Here is a 13469-nt window from a genome sequence, read left to right as displayed (position 1 = left end):
ACTAAGTGGGATGGGAAAAGTGACATATAATCTTTACTTACTTCATTGCCTTCTAATTCAAAAAATTCAAATTTCATAGAAATTCGGTACTGGGTTGGAGCCACCACCTGCCAAATGCAGTTTTTATTGGGAGGGTATTCTTTAGGCCAGCCTGGCGTGGTTATGGTGCCATTAAGCTTCGTTAGAAGTCCTCCACAAGCAGCTGAAACAGAAGAAAAATAGCAAGGTTTTTCCTTTTATCAAGACTTCTGGAAACCCCTATAAGAGCTCTCACAAAACATACTGATTGCATCCCCTCACTGAAAATGGATACCCTGGCTCCCAATAACTGGCAGTATTTAGTGTCACTAGAGTCAAAGTTTGAGTCTCACATCAATCCACCTGGCGGTAAAGTTAACCCAAATTGTCCCATATGTACATTAGAACTTCCACTCTTGGAAATTGTCCTGACTGGTATTGTGCTAATATGGGGAGTTAATTCATGTCTTCCCAGTTCCACAAGTGTGCTGGCCCACAACAACGTGGTACAAAATGGTTCCATCATAAATACCATGATAGGAAGTATAGACTCTATAATACCAAAGATTTATAATTTATAAGGCTATCCCATGATATGGAATCCAGGGCTAATTTATAAGTATTCTAGTGAAATTCAGACTAGTTTGGGTAAAAATTATTCCTTACTACTACATATCTGGCAAATTATACAACATGTGATTTTGATACAATGTGAGTTTTTATTTATTTATTTTGGAAATAAGCACATACCTTCACAACTCCTTTTGTCAGGCCCAAGCTCATAGCCAGGTTCACAAGCACACTGATAACTTCCCAACGTGTTTACACATCGCTGTTCACATCCTCCGTTGTCAGGTTTTGCACATTCATCTTCCTCTATGGACAAGGGAGAATAATAAAAGAACCTATCATGATTGCTCTCATTTCTGTTGAGTTTGTCTTAATAAGTGAATAGATGTTTTTTAAAAAATGTGTGCATATACATATATACCCATATATGTGTGTATAAATATACACATATGTAAAATAAACATCATATATTTTAGATATGTATGAGATATACTACATAATGTAATATATAATATAATTCATATTACAGTATTAAAATATATTCTATGGAATTAAAGGGATTCATTTTAAAGCTAGACTTTGGAAAATCAACTCTTGCATCCAAAACAACTGACAGCTGCAGCCCTGCTTCATAATCTCTTGGTGCATGGCCTATAGGAATTTAGGTGTCAGGAAACTAAATGTTGCATAAGTACTAAGAGAATGAGTGAAAATCCATAACAGGGTCACTTAAAGGGCACTTTATCTCCCACAGAATGAATCCGTTGTCCTGAATTCATACTCAAAAACACCAGATTAATGGAATTGCCCAAATCCTAGGATTTGAGCTGATTGATACTAAAAAAGAACAATAAACACCAACAGAAAACAGAAAACCTTACAGACTATGGTATTTCTGAATGTGAATTATATAGGAATATTTAGAATATTGGTGTTGTGAAAGCAATTTTCAGTAGTTAGGCTAACTAAAATCCACTCAAACTAATCTATTCTATTTAAAACTCAGTTTAAATCTTTCTATATTAGTTGAATATGTAACATATTCCAGAAAACACTGGCAACAATTCCTTTTTTCTCCTGAAGTGGTACTTACTAAGGGAGCTTCCATAGGAAGGAGTATATAACAGTATACATATAAAAGAAAAAAACAGTATTGAAAATGGCAAATAAGGAAAATTTAAGCATCATCCTTTGGAAAAGAATAAAGATTTTCAAAGTCTTTTCTAACACCTATCAGTGTATTGTGAAGTGGAAGAGATAAATCAAATTTTCCCTTACTCTGAATATACATTAAACTCTGATGTCTATTAAAGAAACACTTAGAGGTTGCTAGGTGGCGCAGTGGACAAAGCATTGGCCTTGGATCCAGAAGGACCTGTGTTCAAATACGACCTCAGACACTTGACAATGCCTAGCTGAATGACCCTGGGCAAGCCACTTAACCCTCAGTGCCCCACAAAAAAAACCCAAAAAACCATCAAACAAAGAAATACTCAATTTTTGCTCTTGAGAAGTAAAAAAATGTTCTATTCTTTAAAAAGGCAGTCTACATCTAAGAGTAAAATTGCCAAATAAAACATTTTCCATTTTAGTTTTGGGGTAGAAATTTTGGCTCGTTTTCCTATGGGGGAGTTTTAAAATAATAAATGTAGGGTATTCAAAACATAAAATAAATGTGCATGTCAACTTACATTAGAGAAAGGAAATCTATCATTCTGATTCATCCAGGATAAAAATAATGAAACTTTTCAAAGCATAAAAATAAGAAAGCTGCAGATTGTGGAAATAAACTGACATTTAGCTATATAATTAAAAGTAAACTCTTGAGTTAATTTTTCCCACAAATAATAGGGCTTTTATGTGCTAATATGTTCTACTAAAAGTCTTTGTGCTTTAGATACTGCAGTAAGACACTCATCTCCCTAAAGTGGTTGAAGATAAGGCCTTGCCTAGAAACACAGAGAATGACAAAGGGGTCAGTAGATGCCCCTCTTCTTAAATTTCTTTAAATTTCTCAAAAGAAAAAGAACAAATGCCGCCATTTCACTAATGTATTCCATCTCAACCATTTTGAATACTCAAAAATACTGCCCATTCAGTAATCTAACTGCTCCTTAATTGATGTATCAAATCACCATTCCTAGTTTGGGGGGGTGGGGGAGAAAAAGAAAAAGAAAAAAATTTGCCCCAATTAGAAATAGTTTTGATGTGTACCTTTAAAAAAGTTAGCAGCAAACCCAGCTTTGTTAACAGTTCCATCTGAAACAAACTTCATCCACAGTGTATTCGAAGTCGACCTGATATCTTCCGGTTTATCATAACCACAAAAATGGCCAATCAAAGGACTATTTTCACTGGATCCATCTCGAATTTCCAGGTAATCATAGGCACAGCTGTCATGTCTTTCAATCTGCAACAGGGAAAGTTGGTGCTGTCTTTTTTTTTCTGATAAGTGTATGGAGCATTCCTAAAGAATAGAATTTCTATGAAAATGATGATGCACAGATAATTCTGAGTGGCACAGTAACATAAGTATATATTATGCACATGGTCATATAGAGAGAGATGTATGTGTGTATGACAAATTATGTATAGTCATATATGTCAGTCATATAGTATGTGCATAGTCATATATGTATGTGTATATATGTGTATATATATATAAATGGATGTGTGTGTATGTGTGTATATATAAATGGATGTGTGTATATGTGTGTGTATATATATGGGGATGGGGTGGGGTATATGTGTATATGATAAATTATGTATAGCCATATATGTGAATATGTGTATAATTTTACTTCATCCTGCTTACAGTATCAATAAGGAGTATGTATGACTGAAAGAATTTATGGATATTCAAAATTCCTTTCTACTTTATAAACAGAAAAAATGATCTCTTATCCACTTATTGCTTATCTTCCATAGATGAGCAAATCTAAGGGATGAGCAGGTCTCAATAGTCTTTATACAGAAAATAAAAGGATAGATAGATAGATAGATAGATAGCTTGATTCTCATATGAAAGTGAATATTCTTTTCTTTCTTTTTTACTTTATATAGGAAAAGCACTGAAATTGATGAAGCCATGCTTTTCAATTTACTTCAAAACTGGTGAAAATGCCCAAAGCCCCAAATAACTTCTTAAAATATTGGCTATAAAATGGTGTTATAATGATTGGTTGTATTTCTTTAACAAAGCCATTCTTCTGTTTCAGAAAATGTGGGAAACAAAATACCGAACCAGTGGTGTTTTATGCAATCTACCTACTTCTAGAAGGAAAGTCTGATAATATGGAATTACACCCCTCTTAAGTCTATGAAATACTTTGCTGTTAATTGGCTTGGTTATAATTGAACTAGTGTATTATATGACCACCATAATGTTAATGTTAATAAGGCTTCAATTTAGACTAATTTCATTTATTTATTTTTCTTTCAGGTCAGGGAAACTTGATTGATTTTCTTTATAGGAGAAAATGCAAATATCAGGTCAGATTCTTAGACTATGAAGTTTTATAGAACTTTAGAAGTTCTGTGTGTGTGTGTGTGTGTGTGTGTGTGTGTGTGTGTGTGTGTGTTTAATGGTCTTAATTCCCCACTTCTTACCCCTCCTCTTGGTGACAAATTTTGGCTATGTTCAACAGCAACAAAATTTGAACTGGGAATTATTATTTGATTAAATGTTGAACTTTTAAAAATACACTCTACTTTCTCCCCCCCCCCCATAGAAAGAGAAAGAAAATGTAAATAGCTCAATAATTTCAATAGATTCAACATGTTTTTATAAAACTAAATCTGGAAATTATAAGGCATATCATTGATCCCAGACTATGAGAGGGTGGGAAAGAGAAAAAACATTTATATAGTGCCCACCATGTGTCAGGCACTGTGCTGAGCCCTTTTTTAGAAATATTAATATCACATTTGATCCTAACAATAACTCTCCAAGGTAGGTATTATTATTCTACTGATTTTATAGTTGAAGAAACTGATACAGAAGTTAGGTGACTTGCCCAAAGTTATGCAGCTAGTAAGAGTCTAAGGCTGGATTTGAACTCAGGTCTTCCTGACTCCAGACCCAGGGCTCTATCCACTGCATCACCAGCCATCTCTGCAGCATGAGACGATGTTTACCATTTTCACTATAAAATACTTTACATATGCCCCTTTACAAAATTGACAATAATACATTCAAAATAATAGTGAAAAGAATAGGAATGTCTACAGTGTCTTCAGAAAAGAGATATTGTGGGGAAACTTCTAATATGATTTTTTAAGACCACTAAGCCCCTACGTGTTAATATGCTTTAAAATGTTCATAAAATACAAAAAATGCAGCCAGTTGAGCAAAATTTCTGCCAAAGAATGCAGCTGCTTGCCAAGGGGCTAGCTTAGAAGGCAGCATTGTTAGGGAAAAATTATAGAAATGCTGATTTAGTGCTAGCTATTCATGTGCTCTGAAAAGGAGGGGAAAGCCTTACTGTAGAAGCAACAAGCTAAAAACCTGTTGGATAAATCTGATTTAAGTCAAAGATCATTGGATGAAGGGTATCTGCATGCCTAGATGCCATGTGGATAGGAACCACCATCTTGAATTCTGAAGAGAGGATCCAGCATTCTACCAAAATAACACTTGGACTGCAAGAAGAAATGGTGTTAGCTGGCAGAGATCAGAGATGTTTATTAAGTGCTACAAGCGTGCGCACACACACACACACACACACACACACTGCTAGAGGTATGATGACATCTGGGAAGAAAAGCAAGTTAGAGTTCTCCTTGTCAAATACCAGATAGCAACAAGAAGCAAGTTTTTATCTTTGAAATTATAAATAATAATATAAAGGTTTGATACTTAGGGAAAAAATAAACTGGGTTCAAGTCTCCACTCTGCTCTTTGCTAGTTGTGCAGCCTTTGGTGTGACAGATCATATCAATAATAACTTGGATTTATTAAGTCCTTAACTTTTCTAAGACATTGCTAGGGATAGGGACTGGATCTTCAATTTCAGTGGGAAGTCAAAAACTTTGAATATAAGAAGCTACTTGAAAACTGTTTGCTGAATGATTTGAAAGAATGAATCAGTAAATGAAACCAAAAGATCAAACCCAAACCTAGAGAAACCAAGGACAAAAATAACAGGCCAAAATGACTAATATTGCCTTCTCCTAAGGTTTTAAATTAATTGTACAGGTGTATGTTGCTTCAAAGAATTAACCCATTCCCAGAAAAGTATGTGTAAATCAAAATAAAAAATTCAGAGGTGCCTTAATTTCACATCTGATTGATTTTCCATTGTCAATAAATTTTAGCCCTTGACATTTAAGTCCTTCCTTCCAGGCTCCTGATATTCAGACTCTCAAATAGTTAATGATCTGTAAAGCAGCAGTCCTCTCGAGTTTATCCAGTATTTGGTATAATCCTGAAAGAAAACACCTTTGGAAAATCTCTGTCAGTCTCTGAACAAATAGTTAACATACAAACCCAGATTCACATCCGTATACTAAGTCCACTGTGCTTCTCCTACTACTTCATGCTATGCTTTCAATCAAGCCCTATTTCACCTGTCATTTGACAGATAGCTACTTTACAATAAATTACAGTAGACACCAAATGATTCTTAGTACTATGTACAGACCTTATATTATGAATATATGCAGATGTATTCTGAAGAGAAGAACCAGCAGTCTTCTGGAGCAATACTCCGGTTATAGGATGAAATAGTGTTAGCTAGCAGAGATGTGAGCTTTTGAATAAGTGCTACAACCACACATGTGCACAAGCATGCATACCCAAACACACACACACACACACACACACACACACACACACTCACACACACCTGGAGGTGGGGTGATATCTAGGGAGCAAACCAAGCTAGATGGTACATCTATGCATATGTATATGTATAGAATATCTTCTAAAAGAAGTACAATGTATTTTCGCAAAAGTTTATCCTAAAACTACAAGTGACATTTGGAAAAGCTACATTCAATTTTAACTTTAGACCTCAAATTCCAGCTATTACCTTAACTTTAAATCACCCAGTATTCGCTGCTTAATATATTGACTATGTTATTATTTGAGTATTGTTTTCTAAACATCTGTTATAGGCCAGGCATGGGGCAGAGTACTGGGAACACAAAGTCGAAATCAATTCAGTTCTTACCTTCAAGCATATAATCAACTAATAGGATGAGATGCGTGTAAATAAATATAATATTGTAAAATGATCAAATGTAGAGAACAAGTAGTACGGCTTATGAAATGAGGCATTTTAGGAAGAAGGACTAGCTACTGGGGTGGGGAAAAGCAAGAGAGAGGAAAGGAGAAGAGATCAGGGAAGACCGTGTAGGAAAATATATCAGTAAGTAGAGACAGTGGGGCAATCCATTCCACACAGAGGACCTGGGCTCAGTCAACATTTTCATTCATGACACAGGATTAAAGCATAACACCTTTGTTAGACTAAAAAATGTTAACCTTTAACAATGGCAGTGTAGCCAGAACCATAATTCATCCATCCAGTGATTGGTCTTCCCTACAGTGCATCACCCATCCAGAATGAATATATACAGCATATATGTATATGTGTATATGTGTATACACACGTATACATACACACACACACACGTACTCCTGTCCTCCACAAAGACTATTCTTAAATTAATAGGAAATGTTTAAAGGACTTAAAAGAACTGCTTCTAATTAGGCAATAGGCTAAGCATTACAGGATAAAAGTCTTTGTGCCTAGGTCTGGGATGTCTAGGATGCTTTACCACAGTAATGACAGTTAAGGCTATCAGATGCTTCTTATAATTATAAGCAGAACATTTCAAAAAGGAGAATGCATAGGAATGTTAAAAAGTAGAACAGACTTAAACACACTTGAATTAACATGTGTATAAATAGAAGGAATTCCAATTCAAACATATGTAATCCCTGTGTTTATTTCACTTTTTTGCTTTATTTACATTTCTTTGAAGTCACTGCTATAAACATTTCCTGTCTCCCAAGCTTTCCCTTCTGCTTTAAGTGCTGAAAGTTGTTTTTTTTCCTAAATAAGTAGTGATACAATTTTTTAAATTTCCTTTTTCTTCCTTTTTTTCTTCCTTTTGTTTTATTTGGTCCAAAACTATTGATAAAACTTCACCTATGATATGAACTCCTGGTGTGAACACTCCCTATGCAAATACATACTGAAAATTGGTCTAAATTTAATAGAAGTGCCTAGGATGCTGAAAGGTTAAGGTCATACAGAATATGTCACAGTTAGGACTTGAACTCAGATCTTCCTAAATCTGAGGCTGGCTAACTGTCTTCTACAGTGTCCTCCCTCTCAGCATTTTTCAAATTAGGGGGTGTAGTGTCTATTCTTTTTTAAATAAGTCTATTGACATAACATATTTTAAATAAAGAACAAATTCACTAAATTTTAAGCAAGGTTATACTAATAACTTTGCAAATTATAAATGTAAATAATACTTGTGCACATTGTTATCAAGCAATTATGCATAGAATCATGGCAAAAAAACTAAGTTTAATTGACATTGATGGGGCAGTTAGGTGGGGCAGTGGATAAAGCACCAGCCCTGGATTCAGGAGAACCTGAGTTAAAATCTGGCCTCAGACTTTTGACATTTATGAGCTGTATGACCCTGGGCAAGTTACTTAACCCTAATTGCCCTGAAAAAAAGTATTGATTAATCAATATGTATTATGCATAAAGTTAATAAATACATACCTACACACAAAGTAGTTAAATACAGTATTTTGGGGGTGGGTGGGGGAGGGCTCTAGCAATTAAGAGGATCAGAAAAGGCTTTGCTCATTAGATAGTGACTGAGTTAGACCATACATAAGGAGAAGGACTTGATTAGTCAGAGGCAGAGAAGGCATAGAGGACAACCAGCAGAAAGGCATGAAGATGGTAGATGTCTTATCATAAGAGAGGAATTGAGAGAAGACCAATCTGGCAAGAATGCAGCGTGTAGAAGGAATGGTGTGTATTGAGGTTGGAAAGGTAGGCTGGAGACAAAACAGAGGTAGGAAAAAAATCTGGGTCAAATCAGAAATTAGGAAGTCTCTGGTCTGTAATTAAGGTGTAGATCAAAGTTCCAGAAATCAGAAAGTCAAGGCAAAGTTGAGGAAAAATGAGAGCCAATCCAGGGTACCTTCTGTGTGCAAGGTATTTTGCTAGGTCCTGGGAATAGAAGAATAAAATGAAAAAAACAGTTCCCTGTCCACAAGAAGCTTATACTTTGGTGGTGGGGGTGTGGGTCTGTGATGCGATACATTAGTTCTCTACTTCTAACCTCATTATGTTCCTCTGCTTCTGTGTAATGTAACTCTGTCACTGTCTTGGGCTCAAAGCTTTTTCTGATCCTCCTAACTGATAGGGCACTACCTGCAAAAAAGTGTATTTAACTACTGTGTGTGCATGGAGGGAAGAAAGGAAGAAGAAAGGATGGGAGGGACAGGGGAAGTTGGGAGAAAGACAAAGACAGAGAGAGACAGAGAGGCTATGAGACTGAGAGAATTTGAAAAATTACAAAAGGGGTTAAATGTACTCTTCTTGGTCCTCAAAGGAAAGCTAATAGTGATAGATAAAAATTGGAAAGCAGGAGCTTTCAACTTTATAAAAAGAAAAACCCCTAAACAATTTGATCAACACAAAAGTGGGAAATAGTTACAAAAAGGATGGAAGGTAATTGGTTCCCTGTGACTAGTGATATTCAAGCAAAGGCTGGATGACCACCTGAAGGGTACTTTTAGAGAGAATTTTTAATTTGGATTGGTTAAAATAGATGGTATTCAATGTTTCTTCCAAATCTCAGAATCAGAGATTCTGTAGATAATGTTTGGGAACAATAAACATGTATAGACAGGGTAAAAGAATCTTCCAGTTATTCACCAAACTGGAAAAGTTTTGTGAAGGAGGCATTTTGTCAATTTTTTTTAATAGGGGACTACAAGGCTTAGAATAGGAAGAAGATATTAAAAAGAAAACAAAATTGACATTTTTAACACTTATCTCTCATAGAATTTTGTTGCTGTTGTTCAGTCATCTTCAATCATGCCTAACTTTTCATGATCCCATTTGGTGTTTTCTTGGCAAAGATAACTGCCCCTAATCAATACTTTTTTTTTTTTTGGTGAGGCAATTGGGATTAAGTGACTTGCCCAGAGTCACACAGCTAGTAAGTATCAAATATCTGAGGCCGGATTTGAACTCAGGTACTCCTGACTCCAGGGCTGGTGCTCTATCCACTGCGCCACCTAGCTGCCCCTAATCAATACTTTTTGAGGACCTACTGTGTTCTAGGCACTATGCTAAGTTCCCAGGGCACTTAGTGCAGAGCAGGGACTAGAGGAGTTTACACTCTAATAAGGGAGACAACATGCAAGCATATATACAAAGCAAGCTATATACAGAGAAATAGGAAGTAATTAACAGAAGGAAGGCCCTAGCATTAAGAATGGTTGGGGGAGAGGGCAGCTAGATGGCACAGTGGATAGAGCACCAGCCCTGGAGTCAGGAGTACCTGAGTTCAAATCTGGCCTCAGACACTTAACACTTACTAGCTGTGTGACCCTGGGCAAGTCACTTAACCCCAATTGCTTCACTAAAAAAAAAAAAAAAAGAATGGTTGGGGGGCAGCTAGGTGGTGCAGTGAACAGAGCACCAGCCCTGAATTCAGGAGGACCTGAGTTCAAATCCGGCCTCAGACACTTAACAATTACTAGCTGTGTGACCCTGGGCAAGTCACTTAACCCCAACTGCCTCACCAAAAAAAAAAAAAAAAAAAAAGAATGTTTGGGGAAGGATTCCTATAAAAGTAAGGACTTTAGCTGGTAGCTGGTAGTATATACTTTCTGTATATACTGCAGTTTGATATGTTCTATAGACACTATATATACTTATCTATGTCTCCCCCCATTACAATGTGAACTCATTATGTATATGGATAATTTCATTCTCTGTTTTATCCAATAGTATCTCTACTGCCTTGCACAGTGCCTGGCACATAGCAGACATTTAACACAGGGTTCTTAATCGGCTTTATTCCTGTCCAAACTGTACTGCTGACTCATCTCCACAGTATTTTGTCCAGGCTTCCATATAAACCTCTTCATCCTGAAAGCTCATGCTACCCCTAGACTACTTCTCAAAGTGTCCTCTGTACCCTCTGCCCCTGTGGCCTCTCCCTCTGGTTGGCTGGTTTCTTCCAAAACCTCAAATTTCAGGAGGAGGCTCAGGCCAATCATATGCTCCTGCCTCTAGAGGCTGCACTGCAATCTCATTTCTCTACCATACCACTCCCTCCCCCACCCCAACACTCCCCCAATCCCAGCTCTCTACAAGGGGGTCTGGCTGGTGTTAACAAAAGGGAGGGAAGAGCTGGCGCAGCTAGCCATGTAGGAAGCGGACTTAGCTGCTGCAGTACAGAGAAGACAGCTGGTTTATATACCTATTCCACGGCTGCTGCCCTAAGCAGAAAGTGCCTCAGGATCTATTTTTGGAGATTTTGTACATGTCTGGTTCTCAATTCCAACCGATTAAAGAAGATTTAAATAAAATGCTATGTTCTACCTTAAAAATACCTAGCATCTTATTTAAATCTTCGTTAAATGGTTGGAATTGGGAACCGGACATATGCAATATATGCGTTGTCTTCTCCCATTAGAATGCAATCTTCTTGAGGGAAAAGACTGTCTCTCTGCTTGTATTTCTATTCTCATTGTATTTCTATTACAGTGCCTTGCACACAGTAAGCACTTAATAAATGCTTGTTGACTAGGTAATTGCTGATCTACCCTCTTGGTTCACTTACTTGACAGACTATATCTTGTACTCCTGGAGTCCCAAGACACCACCTTGATCTCCTAACAGATATTTGGCCCAGGTCTGTCCCCCTCACTGGAAAATGCTTATTCATTGGCTTTCTGGCCCTGGAACTGAACCTATGACCCACCCTCTTTTCATACTGGTTTGTTATGACTCAAAAGACTATTGTCAATTATTTCCTGAGAAGACAAACACTTTTTGATGATGACTATGATGATGATGGCGGACACTAGACCAATAAAATCCCCATTTTCTACCTTTAAAACCATTCTTCTTTAATCTCAAACAATAAAGAAATATTATTTTAAAGATTCAACAGCAGATAGTTTCTTCGTTCTCATAACAGGTTTTCGGGAAAAAATAAGCATAATTATTTAGTGGTGTCCTCAATACGGCCTTGTGGAACAGGATTATGCATTTGTCAAGGGAAACAATTGTCAGTTCTTAAAACATTCCTATTCAAGCAACACATAAAATAAACTCACTTTAATCTTCTTCAAGAATTCTGCAACAGGAAGAGAAAAACACACCTTTCAACTCTCAATGTTACATTTTATAGACAATTCTTTACTTTTTCACTGGTTTAATGGATAAGTCCTAGTACTTCTTCCCTGATTTAATAAGGGTGCTCTTAAATGCAGTAGTTGTGTTCTGAATAGGCGGGTTGCTAAGATCAAATAAAAGCCTTTACCTCAAATGCCTGAAAGGTTAACCCAACATTGTAGTTCTCTGAAGCTATTATTTTCCACACACATTCTTTCATGGGTCTGTAGTCATCAGGATAATTAGGAGATTGGATCTGGCCTTCATTTTTATGGATCTCACCACCGCAGATTGCTGATAAAAGCAAAGAATCCAACCTTAGTAATGTTTAATGCTGAAAATTCATTTTCATGTATGTCTAAAGTAGTATTTTGGAAAAGTTCCTGGAGAAGAGCATATATCAAATTATAATAATGAATCTAGTGCTTGATAAACCAAAATATCCAAGCTTTTGGGACAAAAATTCATTATTTGACAAAAAACTGCTGGGCAGAAACTAGGTATAGACCAATATCTCACACCGTATATGAAAATAAAATAAAAATTGATACATGATTTACACATAAAGGGTGATACAATAAGCAAAGTAAGAGAGTGTGGATTAATTTATCTGTTAAATTTATGGACAAGGGAAGAATTTATCACCAAAAACATATCTGGAGCACATTACAAAATGAAAAATAGATAATTTGATTATATAAAATTTAAAAGCTTTTGCACAAATAAGACCAATGCAACCAAAATTATAAGGAAAGCAGAAAACTGGGAAAGAATTTTCTAACAAGTATCTCTGATAAAGGACTCATTTCTCAAATATGTAGGGAACTGAGTCAAATTTTAAAAAACAGAAGTCATTCCCCAATTCATAAATGGTCAAAGGACACAGACAGTTTTCAGACAAACAAATAAAAGCAATCTAGAGTTATATGAAAATGCTCTAAATCACTACTGATCAGAGAAATGCAAATTAAAATAAGTCTAAGGTACCTATCAGAATGGCTACTATAACAAAAAAAGAAAATGTTGGATGTTGGGAAAACTGGACACTATTCCACTATTGGTGAAATTGTGAACCAATCCAACTACTCTGAAGAGCAATTTCCAACTATGCACAAAGGGCTATAACACTGTGCTACCCTTTGATCCAGCAATACCACTGATTTCCAAAGACATCCAAAAAAAGGGGAAATGGACCTATTTGTACAAAAATATTTATAGCAGCTTTTCTGGGGTGGCTAAGAATTGGAAATCAAAATGATGCCTATCAGTTGGGGAATGGCTAAACAAGCTATGGTATATGATTGTAATGGAATATGATCATGCTGTAAGAAATGAGAAACAGGATGATTTCAGGGGGAAAAAAACCTGGAAAGACTTACATGAACTGATATACAGTGAAATGAAAAGAACCAGGAGAACGTTGTACATAGTAACAGCAATATTGTAAGATGAAGAACTGTGAATGATTTAGCTATTCTCAGCAAT

At 36.2% G+C, this 13469-nt stretch overlaps 1 protein-coding gene across 2 annotated transcripts in view; it reads right to left on the bottom strand.

Moving 5' to 3' along the window:
• TLL1 (tolloid like 1) overlaps positions 1-13469 on the bottom strand; it is a 277598-nt gene that overhangs the window by 70869 nt on the left and 193260 nt on the right. For both annotated transcript variants that reach the window (XM_043971079.1, XM_043971080.1), the window contains 4 exons: positions 12133-12278; positions 2803-2998; positions 769-894; positions 42-202 (listed from right to left, as the gene is read on the bottom strand). In XM_043971079.1, coding sequence (XP_043827014.1) covers positions 42-202; positions 769-894; positions 2803-2998; positions 12133-12278 — 629 coding nt within the window. The remainder of the gene's footprint in view (positions 1-41; positions 203-768; positions 895-2802; positions 2999-12132; positions 12279-13469) is intronic.

This window comes from Dromiciops gliroides, chromosome 6 (genome assembly GCF_019393635.1).
Source record: "Dromiciops gliroides isolate mDroGli1 chromosome 6, mDroGli1.pri, whole genome shotgun sequence".
Lineage (NCBI taxonomy): Eukaryota > Metazoa > Chordata > Mammalia > Microbiotheria > Microbiotheriidae > Dromiciops > Dromiciops gliroides.
This window is presented reverse-complemented; position numbering and strand designations above follow the sequence as displayed.